At 42.2% G+C, this 12,947-nt stretch overlaps 1 protein-coding gene across 3 annotated transcripts in view; it reads right to left on the reverse strand.

Moving 5' to 3' along the window:
* Nucleotides 1-165: 165 nt before the first annotated feature.
* The window catches only part of plch1 (phospholipase C, eta 1), a 48,421-nt gene continuing 35,639 nt past the window's right edge, over nt 166-12,947 (reverse strand). The window contains exons 12-25 of one of the 3 annotated variants that reach the window (XM_042062891.1): nt 11,502-11,663; nt 9,832-9,894; nt 9,538-9,635; nt 8,582-8,679; nt 8,211-8,390; nt 7,220-7,327; nt 6,706-6,830; nt 6,440-6,524; nt 6,041-6,187; nt 5,841-5,920; nt 5,606-5,665; nt 4,168-4,528; nt 3,680-3,707; nt 3,255-3,335 (exon numbers count right to left, since the gene is read on the reverse strand). In XM_042062891.1, the coding sequence (XP_041918825.1) occupies nt 3,697-3,707; nt 4,168-4,528; nt 5,606-5,665; nt 5,841-5,920; nt 6,041-6,187; nt 6,440-6,524; nt 6,706-6,830; nt 7,220-7,327; nt 8,211-8,390; nt 8,582-8,679; nt 9,538-9,635; nt 9,832-9,894; nt 11,502-11,663 (1,578 nt within the window). In that variant the 3' untranslated portion in view covers nt 3,255-3,335; nt 3,680-3,696. Of the gene's footprint in view, nt 3,336-3,679; nt 3,708-4,167; nt 4,529-5,605; nt 5,666-5,840; nt 5,921-6,040; nt 6,188-6,439; nt 6,525-6,705; nt 6,831-7,219; nt 7,328-8,210; nt 8,391-8,581; nt 8,680-9,537; nt 9,636-9,831; nt 9,895-11,501; nt 11,664-12,947 lie in introns of all 3 variants that reach the window. The other 2 variants (XM_042062889.1, XM_042062890.1) reach the window with 2 other exon arrangements.

Genomic DNA, 12,947 nt, shown 5'->3' on the forward strand with positions numbered 1-12,947 from the left:
TGTGCTGACCGAGACAATTCTGAAAGAGAAATCAACATTTCTGCCTGTCACAGTAATTAAGTAGTATAGAAGAGGATGGAGGAGGGAACACATGATCCAATATGAATGACAATAATTCCCATCATTTCATAAATTTTTCAGGATTTTATTGCATTGGTAGGAAAATGCTCAGTTTCCCATTAGGTGCGAATACAAACATTAGATTCCGATACCAGTACTTCTACACCAAAAATATGTTAGTCTAGCTTGAAACCAATGTTTTCTTTTTAAAAGTAACAAATACAAGTCACACAAGGTTGGTTTTTGCTTTTGGTATCAAAGCAATTAGAAAAATAAAAGTTTAAATTAGTTTAAGAATATGTTGTATTCCTTTGTTGCCATTATTGAACTCATGACTAAAAGAGAGCAAGCATGTCTACAGTATGTATTGCATCCAGTATGTTAAAAAATTTAATCTGTGCAAAAGCATGAAAACATCTAAAAGTCGGTGCATAGTCATGCTTGACAAGTTCACTGATAACATGCGTTACTAACATAGTCAACATTGTAATTAAAACAAAGAAGACTTCATGGTGCTTTAAATAAAAACTCAACATTTGTATATACAAACAGAACAAAAGACATAGGAAGACTGTACAGCTCTATTAAAATAGGAGCCAAATTTATAATTATGCACATACACATTTTCAGAGCACAACGAGAAAGATCAAAGGACAAGGACCATACTGCTCATCATATCACCTTTGACTCAAAATCAAAGCAGTTAATCTGAGTAAGGTCACAACAAACAACTTGTAGGCCAAAAGGACAGGACTTTTCACACATAAAAACAGGTATATTTACACCATGCTGTCTTAATGAACAGCTGACAACCCTCGTTGAGAGCATGAGCAGGAGGTTGAGTGGGCATATACTTAAAATCACATATGAGGAAAATCATAGTCTGAGCAGGAAGTAGACCTCGGGTTCTGAGGGAAGACAGGAATCAGTGGTCAGTGCCGAGTTATCTGTGTAGAAGTGATCACCGTAACTGTACCGGAGAGTGGTACAGGCCCCCTCAGGCAGACCTCGGTCCTCCAGTTGCTCCAGATATCCCGCAATATAGGAGCCAGTGGAGTGCCTGTTAGGCCCTGGATTTTGTGCGCCGGGTGACTTGTGTCGCAGCACTACTTGGTTGCTGTTGGCAGCCGGCCGGGACTTCAGCGCCTCCTGCTTCTCGCGGGCGCGGCTGGCGATGTGCCGCACTCGGCTCTGACTTCGAGAGGAGAGCCGGCGGTTGAGAAGAGGTGGTGGATCCTCCAGATCGTCCGCAGACTCTGCTGAGCTGGCAGGGCAAGGGTGAAGAGTGGGCAAGGATGTTGGCAAGGGCTTGGGCGCGATCGGATAGGGGAGTGATGGCTGGTGGCGCTCTTCTTGCTCCAAGGTCACCAGCTTGCGTAGTTGCTCCGTCAAGGGGTCCGCAGATTGAGGCCGCTGGTTCAGGCCGCCCATCCTCCTGCTGTTTTGGGACGGCGTGAGAAAGCTGCGGCTGATGACTTTGTACTTGCTTTGGAAGTTGCAGGAGATATCCTCAGATGTCAGGTCTCCCAGACTCTTGGACTTGCAAGGGCTTGGGGCTTTAGTGACCCGTGGTGGAGCTAAACTGGGCTCTGTGCGGAGGGGGGCTCGGTCCTGGGTGTGCTGAGAATATTTGGTTGAAGCAAAGTCATTGTCTGTGTAATTGTAAGGAATATCACAGTCTGAGATAGGTGAATACAAATCCCTGCCCATGGTGGAGTTGTGTCTCTGGGGCTCAGGCAGATCATCTGAATTTCTATTATGAAAGGGACTGGAGCTCTCATCATCTCTTTCCTGTGACATTCCATGTCTCCCATTAGTCGTGTATCCCCCATAAGAGGCCTGCTGATACCCTCTAGAGAAAGTCCTATCAGTGGTAATGTGGTAGTTGGAGTCAGTCCTTGCGCTGCTGATTGGGTAGCGATCTTGGCAAAGAGCAGAAGAACCTTGTGGTTGGGTGAACTGGGAGGGCTGACCAGAAGATCTGTGTAAGGGAAGGGGCTGGAGGGTGGGTTTGTAAAGAGTTGAGGGCCCATTTGAGGGTCTGTCATGCAGGGGGGAAGCATAATGGGCACTGTGTACATCAGCAGAAATGGTATTAGTAAGGCTGTGGCCATTCCAATTATAACCACGTCTTGGGAATAAATGTGTAGTTTCTGGAGGATCTTCATCTACATTGAGTTCTACCTCCATTAAACTACTACTTGCGGAGTCCTGACATAAAAGGAAGTGGTCAGAGTTTGGACTGGCAGTGGCAGAGGTGGTGTAGCCATTTGCTTTCCAGGTATGGACTGATCTGAGGGTGGGGTACAGGCCTCTTTGGCCATCCTCTCTGTCTTGCACCCAGGATTCACTGTCCTCGAGATCTCCATTGACTTTCTGTTTAGTAGGGAAAGAATCTATTCTATCATGTAAGTTCTCTTGGAAGGTCTTCTCAACACCAATGAACTGGTTACTTACAGAAACAGGAGTCAGCACCTCTTCATCAATAATAGTGTATACTGCAGGTTCTGTGGTCTCTGGACTTGAGAGAAGTAAAGGTTCTGAATAGAATGGAACTTTATATGGACTAATAGTGTCCTGGCTGACTTTCTTAGGGGAAGCATGTTTTTGTGAGCTTGGGATAGCTTTGAGAGGGCTACGTAAAGTGTCTGTGCTTTCGAGAGTGTTGCCTTTATTATGGTTGTGGGATATTTTCTGTATATTTGGGGTTTCATTGAAGAGAGGGGGGCAATAGATTGATTGTCCTGATTCTGTCTTAGGGGTCCCATGTTCCATTGTGAGTTCAAACTGACCAATCAAGGCTGATATAGATCCACAAGTGTCATACTCATTGCCTAAGGAAACAGCATCAATAAGCCTTGAGATGGTACTGTCCTGAAAAGAAAGCTGACTTTGCTGGTCATACTGGTCCACTGCAAAAGGTGAAGGCGAAGAAAGAGAAGGTTTGTGATTCACTGGGCTAAAAGACACATTTTCTGGGCAGTCTGGTTCTATTTGGGAGGCTGAGCTGCTTCCTGGGACAGGTGAAGAGCCACATGGAATTGGCACTTCCTCGGCATTGGTCTGATGAGTGACACAGTCCACTGAAGGGTCTGTCTTGGGATCATCTACATTTCTCTGTCCATCTCCAATGACCAGATATGCAGTATTGCTCATTTCGTCTGGTCCTAGGATCTTGCCAACTGCAGTGGAATGGTCATCAGAGTTGTGTGATGGTGTGGTTTCAATGAGGAGATCAACTGAGTTGGATCTGGGGCGTTCAAAGTGCACCAAATCTGTGGAAGACATTGCAGAGAAAAGGATAATGTCAGCGATGGCAACAGAATCTCATGAGGGATGGAACACCAACGCTGACACAAGCCAACCCCAACACAAAGACAGATGTGATGTACCACCAAGTCAGACTGTGAGTGGAGGGATTTGAGAATGAAATTTTGTAGGTGCAGAAAGAACATCGAATTCATAAAACACAGATTTTGAAAGATGTGACCAGATGGCATCTTTGGAGAGAAAGAAAATATGTTTTGTATTTCTTTTTAGAAATAAAAATTACATCCGTGGAATGATGTAATATTGGAATGTTTTGGATGAGACAACCTTAGTAAGGCTTTTGGTTTACCTGCCAGGGTATCCTAGTCAGTTTTCTACTACAGAGAAGCACAACAGTAGAGACAGAACAAGACAAAAGCAAGTTAAGGTGTTAAGAAAGAAAATTGTAAACCTATCAGTGTCTCTCTCACAGGGGAGGGTAACACATACATACTGTGACTAAAATAGGAGAAGAGATGAAAAATAATCAGAATACTTTTGAATATCTTAAATGCACACTCAAACTCATCCAAAAGCTAAACTAAAGCTTTTCAGCATGAGTTATTTTGTGTGTAAACGTGTTGATCCTTAATTGGCAAAAGATTCCCTGATATGAATAGGCATCTCAGCCAACTGTCATACTGGACTGAACTCACTACCATTAAGTCTCCGATAAGATAACACCATTCTTTGCAAAGTTGCTTCAGGGAACCATAAATGACCAAATAAAGCCAGACACACTCGGTTTTTTATCTTCTATGGTGTCTGGGCAGAATGTGTGTATGGAGTGTGACTCACCAATGAGGGTGTCTGTGATTGGATCAGGCCTCTCCTGGTCTGATGTCAGATTTAGCTGGCCCTGCAGTAGCCTCTCTAGGGGCATGGAGACCGGCCTGTGCTGTAGAGCAGCGCGAGGACTGCTCCGACGGCCCACTGCCACTTCCTGTGCTTGCAAGGCTTCGCCGGTGCTGTACTTCCTTTCCTCTGTCACTTCAGACAGAGTCATTTTGGTCTTCCTTCGGCCCTTGGCAGGGGCACTTGCTGTGCGCCGCAGGAGGTGATCGCTAAGGGAGCGTTTTCGCACGGGCAGTCCGGTGTCCACCAATGTCTTTGTTGTACCCCTATTAAACAGGCCTCTGATACCTTTCAGCTGACGATTCTGCAGGAATTACACACAGAAGTACAGATAAAATCAAATTAAATTAAATCATAATTATGTAAAAGGGCTGGACAAGAAATGGGCATCTTCAAATGACCACTGCATACTGATAACAATAACCAGTCAAGATATAAAAAAAGCATAACAGATAATCCACACAGAATGAGCATGCCTAACATAAATCACAAGATCTGGTACAGCAATGACTAAACAGTGATTTAGTAAATTGCTGTACAAACAACCAGTGCAAACAGCTAGACATTCCTAAGTGATGAGTCTGATTCATCTCATCTTGGAACCTGTGCCATATCACAAACTGCCAAGAGATGGCAGCACCATCAACTTGTAAGGCTACAGTACAGTGTAAACTGGATCAGCCTGGAAATGCTGCCTCATATCAACATTTACATCACAATGCTCACACATACACAGTGTTAACAAACATCAGTGTAGAAATACTGTAGAATTATGCAACTCTCTTTTTGGGTTGGATATTGAGAAGTGTAAATATATAAAGGAAATACATTAAGGAAATAAAATTCTGTGACCTAAGAGAGATTTGTTTTTTAGCTTTAAATGCCAGCCAAGAGATGGAAGTGGGAGGAGTGGGAAGGTGATATTTACATTATTGTGACATGTTTTGTGGTAGTTTGGATGTAGATATTTATATTTAAATCAGTAATATTACATTAAAATTAGTTTAATTTTGTTAATTTAAACAAACCAGTCCAGACAGTTATCTATTAGGTATCTGTAAATTAACTAGATGCTATGGTTGTCAAATTCAAATACAGTGAAAGATCATTCATAATCTGAGTAGTCTTTTTGGCCTGTATCGGACTGCAAAAGGTATTTTTCACAGATACAAAAAAATATGAATAATTTACAGACAATTACACCTGTTACACCTTCAATGTGGATATATTTAAATGTACTGAAGACCGTAGAATTAGATAAAACACTCCCAACAGGCTATGCTCACAACACATGTAAACTGTACACATGCACAACATAGCAATGTCCAGTACATACAACAGATCATGCGGTGTCATGCAATACACTGAACACCCAGAATACCTTATTAGCTCCTAGAAAGTGCATTATTGTATAGCTGGGGTTGAGGACTAGGGGACTCCACTGGAAAGTAAACAGGATGATACTTAACCATTTACATATCTTTAGACCATTTGAAAGAAGTCCTGGCTATTCATTGGAAGTGTACAGTGTCATTATTTACTCAGAAACAAAAAGGATAACGTAACAACTTAGCTAGCTGGTAAAACAAGAGTTTGAGTCCTGAGGTCACTCTTACCTTTCCATAGACATCATGCACTGTGACGTGAACAAAGATGGATGCCTCTGTAAGGCCCTCCAGGTAAACATGTCTGTAACCTACCAGAACAAAACCAAAATCAGAAGGACAGATTGTGTTCTAAAATAAAACATGAATAAATGAATGATTTTTTTTATTGCTAGCAATGATATAGCTGACTAATTTAACTGACCAATTACCTGGCATAAGGCTGCTGAATGCTACGGTTCTCTGACCGACAAAGTCTCGTCCAATTGGGTCGTGGTCCCAAACAAGAAACCGTACCAGTGCCATTTCTGGCATGTGCAGAGTAAAGGACAGGGTCTCCTCCCACACTGGGTTAAACCCTTCAAAACAACCAATGGTTACTCACTGATCCGGTGACGCGCACAACAGGATACAACACCAACAACAATAATAATCTACACAATACAAATATCATCTCATGTAATGATTTATGAATTGTGTTCTTTCATGCATTTACATAAACATATAATTTATGTTGGTATATAATGAAAGCTGTCAGAGCACATATGCCCTCTGGCAGAAACAGCATCTACTGCACCCACAGACACACACAAGGTTCCACACACTCCTACCATTATCATCCACCACACGTGTCTGCTCTTTGCAGCAGTCCACTGGAAGACCAATGATCTCCACCTCCACAAAAGGGTCAATGATCTGAGAGGACAGACAGAATGATAGCAGGAACATCCTAAAGGTCAACTAAGAGCATCGATGGAAAGGGAGTCAGAGACAAAAGATGCTCATGTGGCATAATGTGCTCTATTCTGTGTGTGGTGTAGTTCTCATTGTGAGGTAGTGAAGGGCTATGTAAGATAAGGTGCTGAAGGAGACTGACCTCTCCCCGGTCCCCCAGCATGGAGTCAGGTGGCTTGGGGAGCTGTTGTCCACTAATGACCTTAAGTAGCAGTTGCTTTTTGGGATACGCTGGGAGTGGGTCATCAGAAAATGGATTGAAGGATCCTGGGACAATGAAAGAGAGACACAGATGTCTATTTCAAACTTCATTTCAATCCTATTTAGTAGATTTCCACAAATACACTGTTCACTACATTATTTTCTACCATTTCTTTTAGTAGCTCAATACAGCATTTTCATAGTTTTTGTCCCCCCAGTGAAAGTTTGAATCTAAAACATCTACAATTAGATGATGAAAAATAGAACAGCTGGAGGTGGTGGAGTTTCCCCTTAAGTGATTCCTTCAAAACATCTAATGAGTAATGAGTAACTATTATGGAATTGTGTTTCTTCATAGTGCATACATCATTTATCAGACTTCATGCAATGTGACTAACAGCATTAATATAATATAATAATATTTTCCTAAACATCTTATTTGGTGGAAAACTCACCTTTGCACATTGGTTCAGGCTTCAGCACATAGCCACTACCGCCGTTCACCATGAACTTGGCGCGGTTCAGCTGCATCATTCGACCCTCTGTCTGGTAGTTCAGAGCCACTGAAGCCCACAGGGAGAGAAATGCACCATGTGGATGTCATTACTGGTTTACTGATGTATGTAGATATTCCGTATACATGACACATAACTTTGCAAGGACTTAAACATTTTTATTTCCAAGCCAAACAGTAGACTTTGTGTCTAATGAAACACACTGGGTACTAAGCTCAAGAAACAATGGCATGGCAGAATGGCAGAGAAGAAAACAGAGATAAGCCCCTCCTCCTCATGGGACATCACCAGCCTGTTCTCTAGCTCTGTCCATTTATCTCTTTCACACAGTGTGTGTGTGTGTGTGTGTGTGTGTCTGTGTGGGTGTGTGTGTGTGTGTGTCTGTGTGTGTGTGTGTGTGTGTGTGTCTGTGTGTGTCTGTGTCTGTGTGTGTGTGTGTGTGTGTGTGTGTGTGTCTGTGTGGGTGTGTGTGTGTCTATCTACAGTAGCTGCATGTGTGTGTGCATACTACATACCAGTCTTCATTTGCCACATTCATTAGTGTGACTGCAATAGGAGTTGATGTGCGTGTGGTGTGGTTGGGTGATGCTGTGCGTGTGCGTATAGGGTGGTACAGTACAGTCCAGATGGTGTCTGGGGGAGCATATGGCCATGCAGAGGGGACCCCATATTGATACACTATGATAAGGTCAGTAGGTCAGCAGCTGTCATTGAGAACCCACATTCATCAGTCTACAGTTAGTATGATAATGGAAAGTTGACTAGACCCCATTTGTGCAATTTAAGCATTTGCAGCAAAATAAATAAATGAATGGAGGATAATTACACGTTGTGTATGTGTACATGTATGCTGTAACTTGACAAGTGTGTGTGTATGTGTGTGTGTGTGTGTAAGTCTGCCTCTGTCAGTGTCCACCTGTCAGTCTCTCACCTAGCTGGGAGCCCACGTTCCAGTAGGTCTGTGGATTAAAGTTGCTGGAGTCGATGCGGTAGGCCGAGGGGTAGATGCGAGAGAGCTGCAGCTGGTTGAAGCGGAGGAACTCTCCTGCCCTGTGGTGGACAAGCTGCTGTGCCCTCGTCTCACTGAAGGACAGTACATTCCCTGTGCCACCTGACACACACAGCACCAGACATAAAAAATAAGTAAAATAAAAGACTGGCAGTTCACAAAAAATTCAATAAAATTGCATTTGACTTTGTTTTGTTGTTCTTTACATAGTAATAATTAATTGTACTGCAATCTGAATGACAACAGATTCATTTGAGTAAACAGGAGTACTCTACAGTATTCTAGAGTCCTACCCTCTTCTAGATCTTCATGTTCGGCCAGAGAGTTGGTGAGCAACACCAGACTAGACAGATCTCTGCTCAACTTTATGGTCTTCCGCCGCCGGCCAGCTCTACATTAGGAAACACACACGCACACACACACACACACACACACACACACACACACACACACACACGCACACACACACACACAGACACGCACACACAGAGTCATACATGAATGCACATGGGCAGTAATAAATCAGATGAGCACATACTCCATGGTCATAGAGAAATATACTCCCACTAGGCAAAATGTTTCATTCATTAATACATTGGTTTCTTTGATAACAGTATTGAACCTGGTAGTTCATAGTTCAAGTATAAGTGGGTGCTTTCATATAGTCAGTTATTTGATTCACTGAACAGGTAGAGTATTGGGGTCAGATAAAACACAGAGGAATAATGAAATTGATTTACTAAGACTCAGATCTGGACTCTGGTAGTTATTTTATTACACAAACTCACCATGCACAGCTTGCACTTGACACTTTCAATACATAAAAATGACTCATTGACTCTAATGGCATCCCATAGGACCCAAGCAGTCCATTAGTGATGGTCATATCACAGACAGTATTGTCCATCTGTGTGCCATGTCCTTTCCCTTCATGCGTTCAGCTTCATCTACATTGCTTCTTTAACACAAAGGGACATACGGCTTTTGAGTTCCCTCTGTCTAACTGGATCTGACCAACCCCAAAGTCACATGATGTCATGTCACATCGTGTCAAACTACAGTATTTACCAGATGGGGTGGCAGTGGCTCGGGAATTAGTGTGGTCATTTGGCCTGTTTCACGTTTGGTTTCTCCGGACCTCATATGCTTGACAAAACTTAAAAGTGATCATTTTGGGTTCAACTGTAAAATATATTCCAGTAAAGTGCCACTGGCTGTTCTGTTGTGATTGTGTCATCACTCTCATCACCTGTTGGGCATTCCCACTAACTCCCTCCCATAGACGTCCTGATTCCCTTCGTCATCCGTGTCCACACTCTGACACTTCAGTCTGGACCTGGAATTCCTCTGAGGAATAAAAATCAAGGCTTATGTCACAAAATAACACAGCTATGACTGTAGCAACACTTGCAAAGGACATCCTGTGTGTTTTATGTACACACACATTATGCATAATTGATTATAACGCAGCCTGGGGAAAACATAAACAATAAAAGGGTTTTATGTTTTATTTTTTGCTGCAGAGAGCAATACATTTGCTTACCTTGGGTTTGATGCCGCTGATGAAAGACCGACTATGGGATTTCTTCAGGCCTTCTTTGGAGTTCTGGATTAAAAGTATTAGTGCGAGGATAAACAAAAGATCACACATTTGTAATCTAGGCAGATTATTACAATTTACTACAGTGTAATTCATTTTCTCCACACAATATTCTCTGCTATTATCCCCGAAGTTTGGTATCCAAAGCAATTTCATGAGGACTGAATGACCACACTAGAGTGGCAGGAATATGAGGATAACTCAGTGTAGTCTACATGAATAGGGTGGACAGAAGGGGACAAAAGGAGATGTCCCTCTTCATTCTGACAGAGGAAGCTGCAGGGACTTGTCCCCTCAGCCACTGGAATCAGAGGACAGGCTGGGGAGTAAAAGCCTGGATATCCCACAGGCCACTAACACACTGCTTTCACTTTTCTATGCCAACCAGCCCAGGGGAGTCCACATGTGTCCACCACTTTGTCTCCGGCTTTCTCACTGGCCTTTTCACTCTGTCTGCCTCTCTCTCTCTCTCTCTCTCTCTCTCTCTCTCTCTCTCTTTCTCTGTTTGATGCCTTTCAGTGTGAGTATGAGTGAGTACCGGAACCTTCGGTGTGTAACACACATAACATTAAAGAAACTTTGAAGCTGAAGACATGAACAATAGGGCTTGTACAACACAGGCAGAATAAATTAAACATTAATAGATGCTGCTCTAGATGTGTTTGACTACAATCAGGAGTTCAAAGAGGCATCCAGACAGTCTTCAATAAGAAAGTAGTCACAGAAAGTAGAGGGAAATAGGCTGTGATATAATTGTATGTATAGACAACAACCTTTTTGTCTCATATTCCTTGTCATATTGTGTATGGTTCTAATGTAATGATTGACTTTATTAGAAGAGAATTATGCTCTTCACTGAGGTACATACATGTATACTGCAATTCCATTTGGAAATATGTTGGGGGCATGCTCCATGCTGATTCCTGTATTTCCTTATTGTCAGCTCCTTCAGTGATGGGCAGTAGCTTACTACTTGTAGCGAAGCTACTAGCTTAACTACATTTTTCAGTAGCTTGGTGATAGTGTAGCTATTTTCTGAAGCAGATAGCTTTTCAATAGTTAAGCTGTTTTTTTAACCATGTAGTGCAGTAGCTTTTGCAGAAGCTACATTTTCCAGAGCATTTGTGGAGCTCACAGTAGAGCTTCCTTCTGGCCGCCCATGCAAGTTCAGTTCTATTCAATGGATCTAACAAACATGACACATTGGACAGGACATTTGTCCAACTAAATCTGAGAAGAGATGGGCATTGGTCCTTTATTGCACTACATTGTCTAGGAAACATTTTTCATGGCAGAGCTGAAGCAACAAAATTGTGCTTGCAAAAATGTTGGTGGTAGAGTCTAGTTTCTACTGCGTGGTTATAAAATAGGCTGTGTATGTGTGTGCCTAGTGTGTGTGTATGACACAGCCTGTGTGTGCCTAGTGTGTGTGTATGACACAGCCTGTGTGTACCTAGTGTGTGTGTATGACACAGCCTGTGTGTGCCTAGTGTGTGTGTATGACACAGCCTGTGTGTGCCTAGTGTGTGTGTATAACACACCCTGTGTGTGCCTAGTGTGTGTGTATGACACAGCCTGTGTGTGCCTAGTGTGTTGCTGTTGCAGCTCTTAACCTTTCCGAGGTTCCTGTGGAGTCCCTTGTGAGTGGCACGCAGAAGGGCGCGGATGGAGAAGCTGTCTGTGTCCTCCTTGTCGCCGATCTTTGCCTCCTTCAGAAGAGAATCCAGTTTCTTCCTGATGTGGGATTCCACCTGGTGTTGACTTAGGTTGTTGCTCTGGTATGAGAGTGAGGAAGGCACGGATTAGTACCATTTCGTTACACTTGAAATACTGTAAACCAGGACAATATCTATCCTCAGGCCAATGAGTTGGGAAAGCAGAGCTTCAATTGCAGGGCTGGCAACAGTCCAGATGCGTCTTCACTTTCCCTGCTAGCCTTATTAAATTACTGATGTGAACAGTGCTGGGGCCATAGTAGCTTCTCTAGCCACGGGGGTCTGTCAGTGACTACCTCTGAGGTGGTTCTCACAATGGATCCATCAAGCGTGAAATAATTTTTTCCTTTTTGCTGAAATAATGGAGAGTAGGCATCCTAAGATGTATTGTAATGGCAATCAGTAAACTGTTATCTAGTGTAGGATATATTAGTTATCTGATAACAACCCTATTGTTCTTAGTGTTGCATTGCTAAGTATAGTGAGGCACTATGTTAATTTCATTATTTTAAGACACAGCGAAAGAACAACATTTTAAAGATTAACAAGACAAATATTAATCTAAATTCAATGTTTGCAAAGTATAGTATTGTATAATAATATATTATAGTAAAACAAAAAGATAGCAATTATAGCAAAACAAAAAGATAGTAAAACAATATAATGTGCTAATAAATTAGTTTTCAAACATACTGTAACTAAAACTAAAAACTAAAATCTTTTCATTTAAATGAATGTATAAACTGAACCATATAATTATTTTTCCCCACAAACATTGTCATTCTTCACACCTTAATTACCTTTAACAAAGCAAAAGAATACCATTCTTATTCCATGAACTTAACATCATATCAAGCACACATTTGTAACCCAAATGAATGTTTGTAATGAGGTGTAATGAATGTTTTTTAATGAGGTGTAATGAATGTTTGTGATAAAGTGTTTGTGTGTTACAGTCACCAATGCCTGCTTTGTAATACTACTAACTCTAGAGCGTTTCGTAATCAGACCTGAAACAGAATCATTTTAAGACTGCGGTGGCCATCACTAAAAGTAAATAGCCAGTGATGCATCGTAGGAGGACCCAATGTGCCGAGGTATCATTTAATAAGATCAATTAGCATAACAATCATAACGATAGCACAGCAAATGAGGCTGGAGGATGCTAATTCTGAACATAGTTTCACACCAAGCAAGGACATGCAGCAGGAGCAGGAGCGGATATGTGTAGATAGGCTGCTTTCACACAGTGCCAACACATAAGCACCCCGCTGGGGGGAAAAGTAGAGTTGGAATGAACACTGTAATGGACTAAATCAAATTCAATACTGAGTAACCTGTTGG

The sequence above is a fragment of the Alosa sapidissima genome, chromosome 15, assembly GCF_018492685.1.
Source record: "Alosa sapidissima isolate fAloSap1 chromosome 15, fAloSap1.pri, whole genome shotgun sequence".
Classification (NCBI taxonomy): domain Eukaryota; kingdom Metazoa; phylum Chordata; class Actinopteri; order Clupeiformes; family Clupeidae; genus Alosa; species Alosa sapidissima.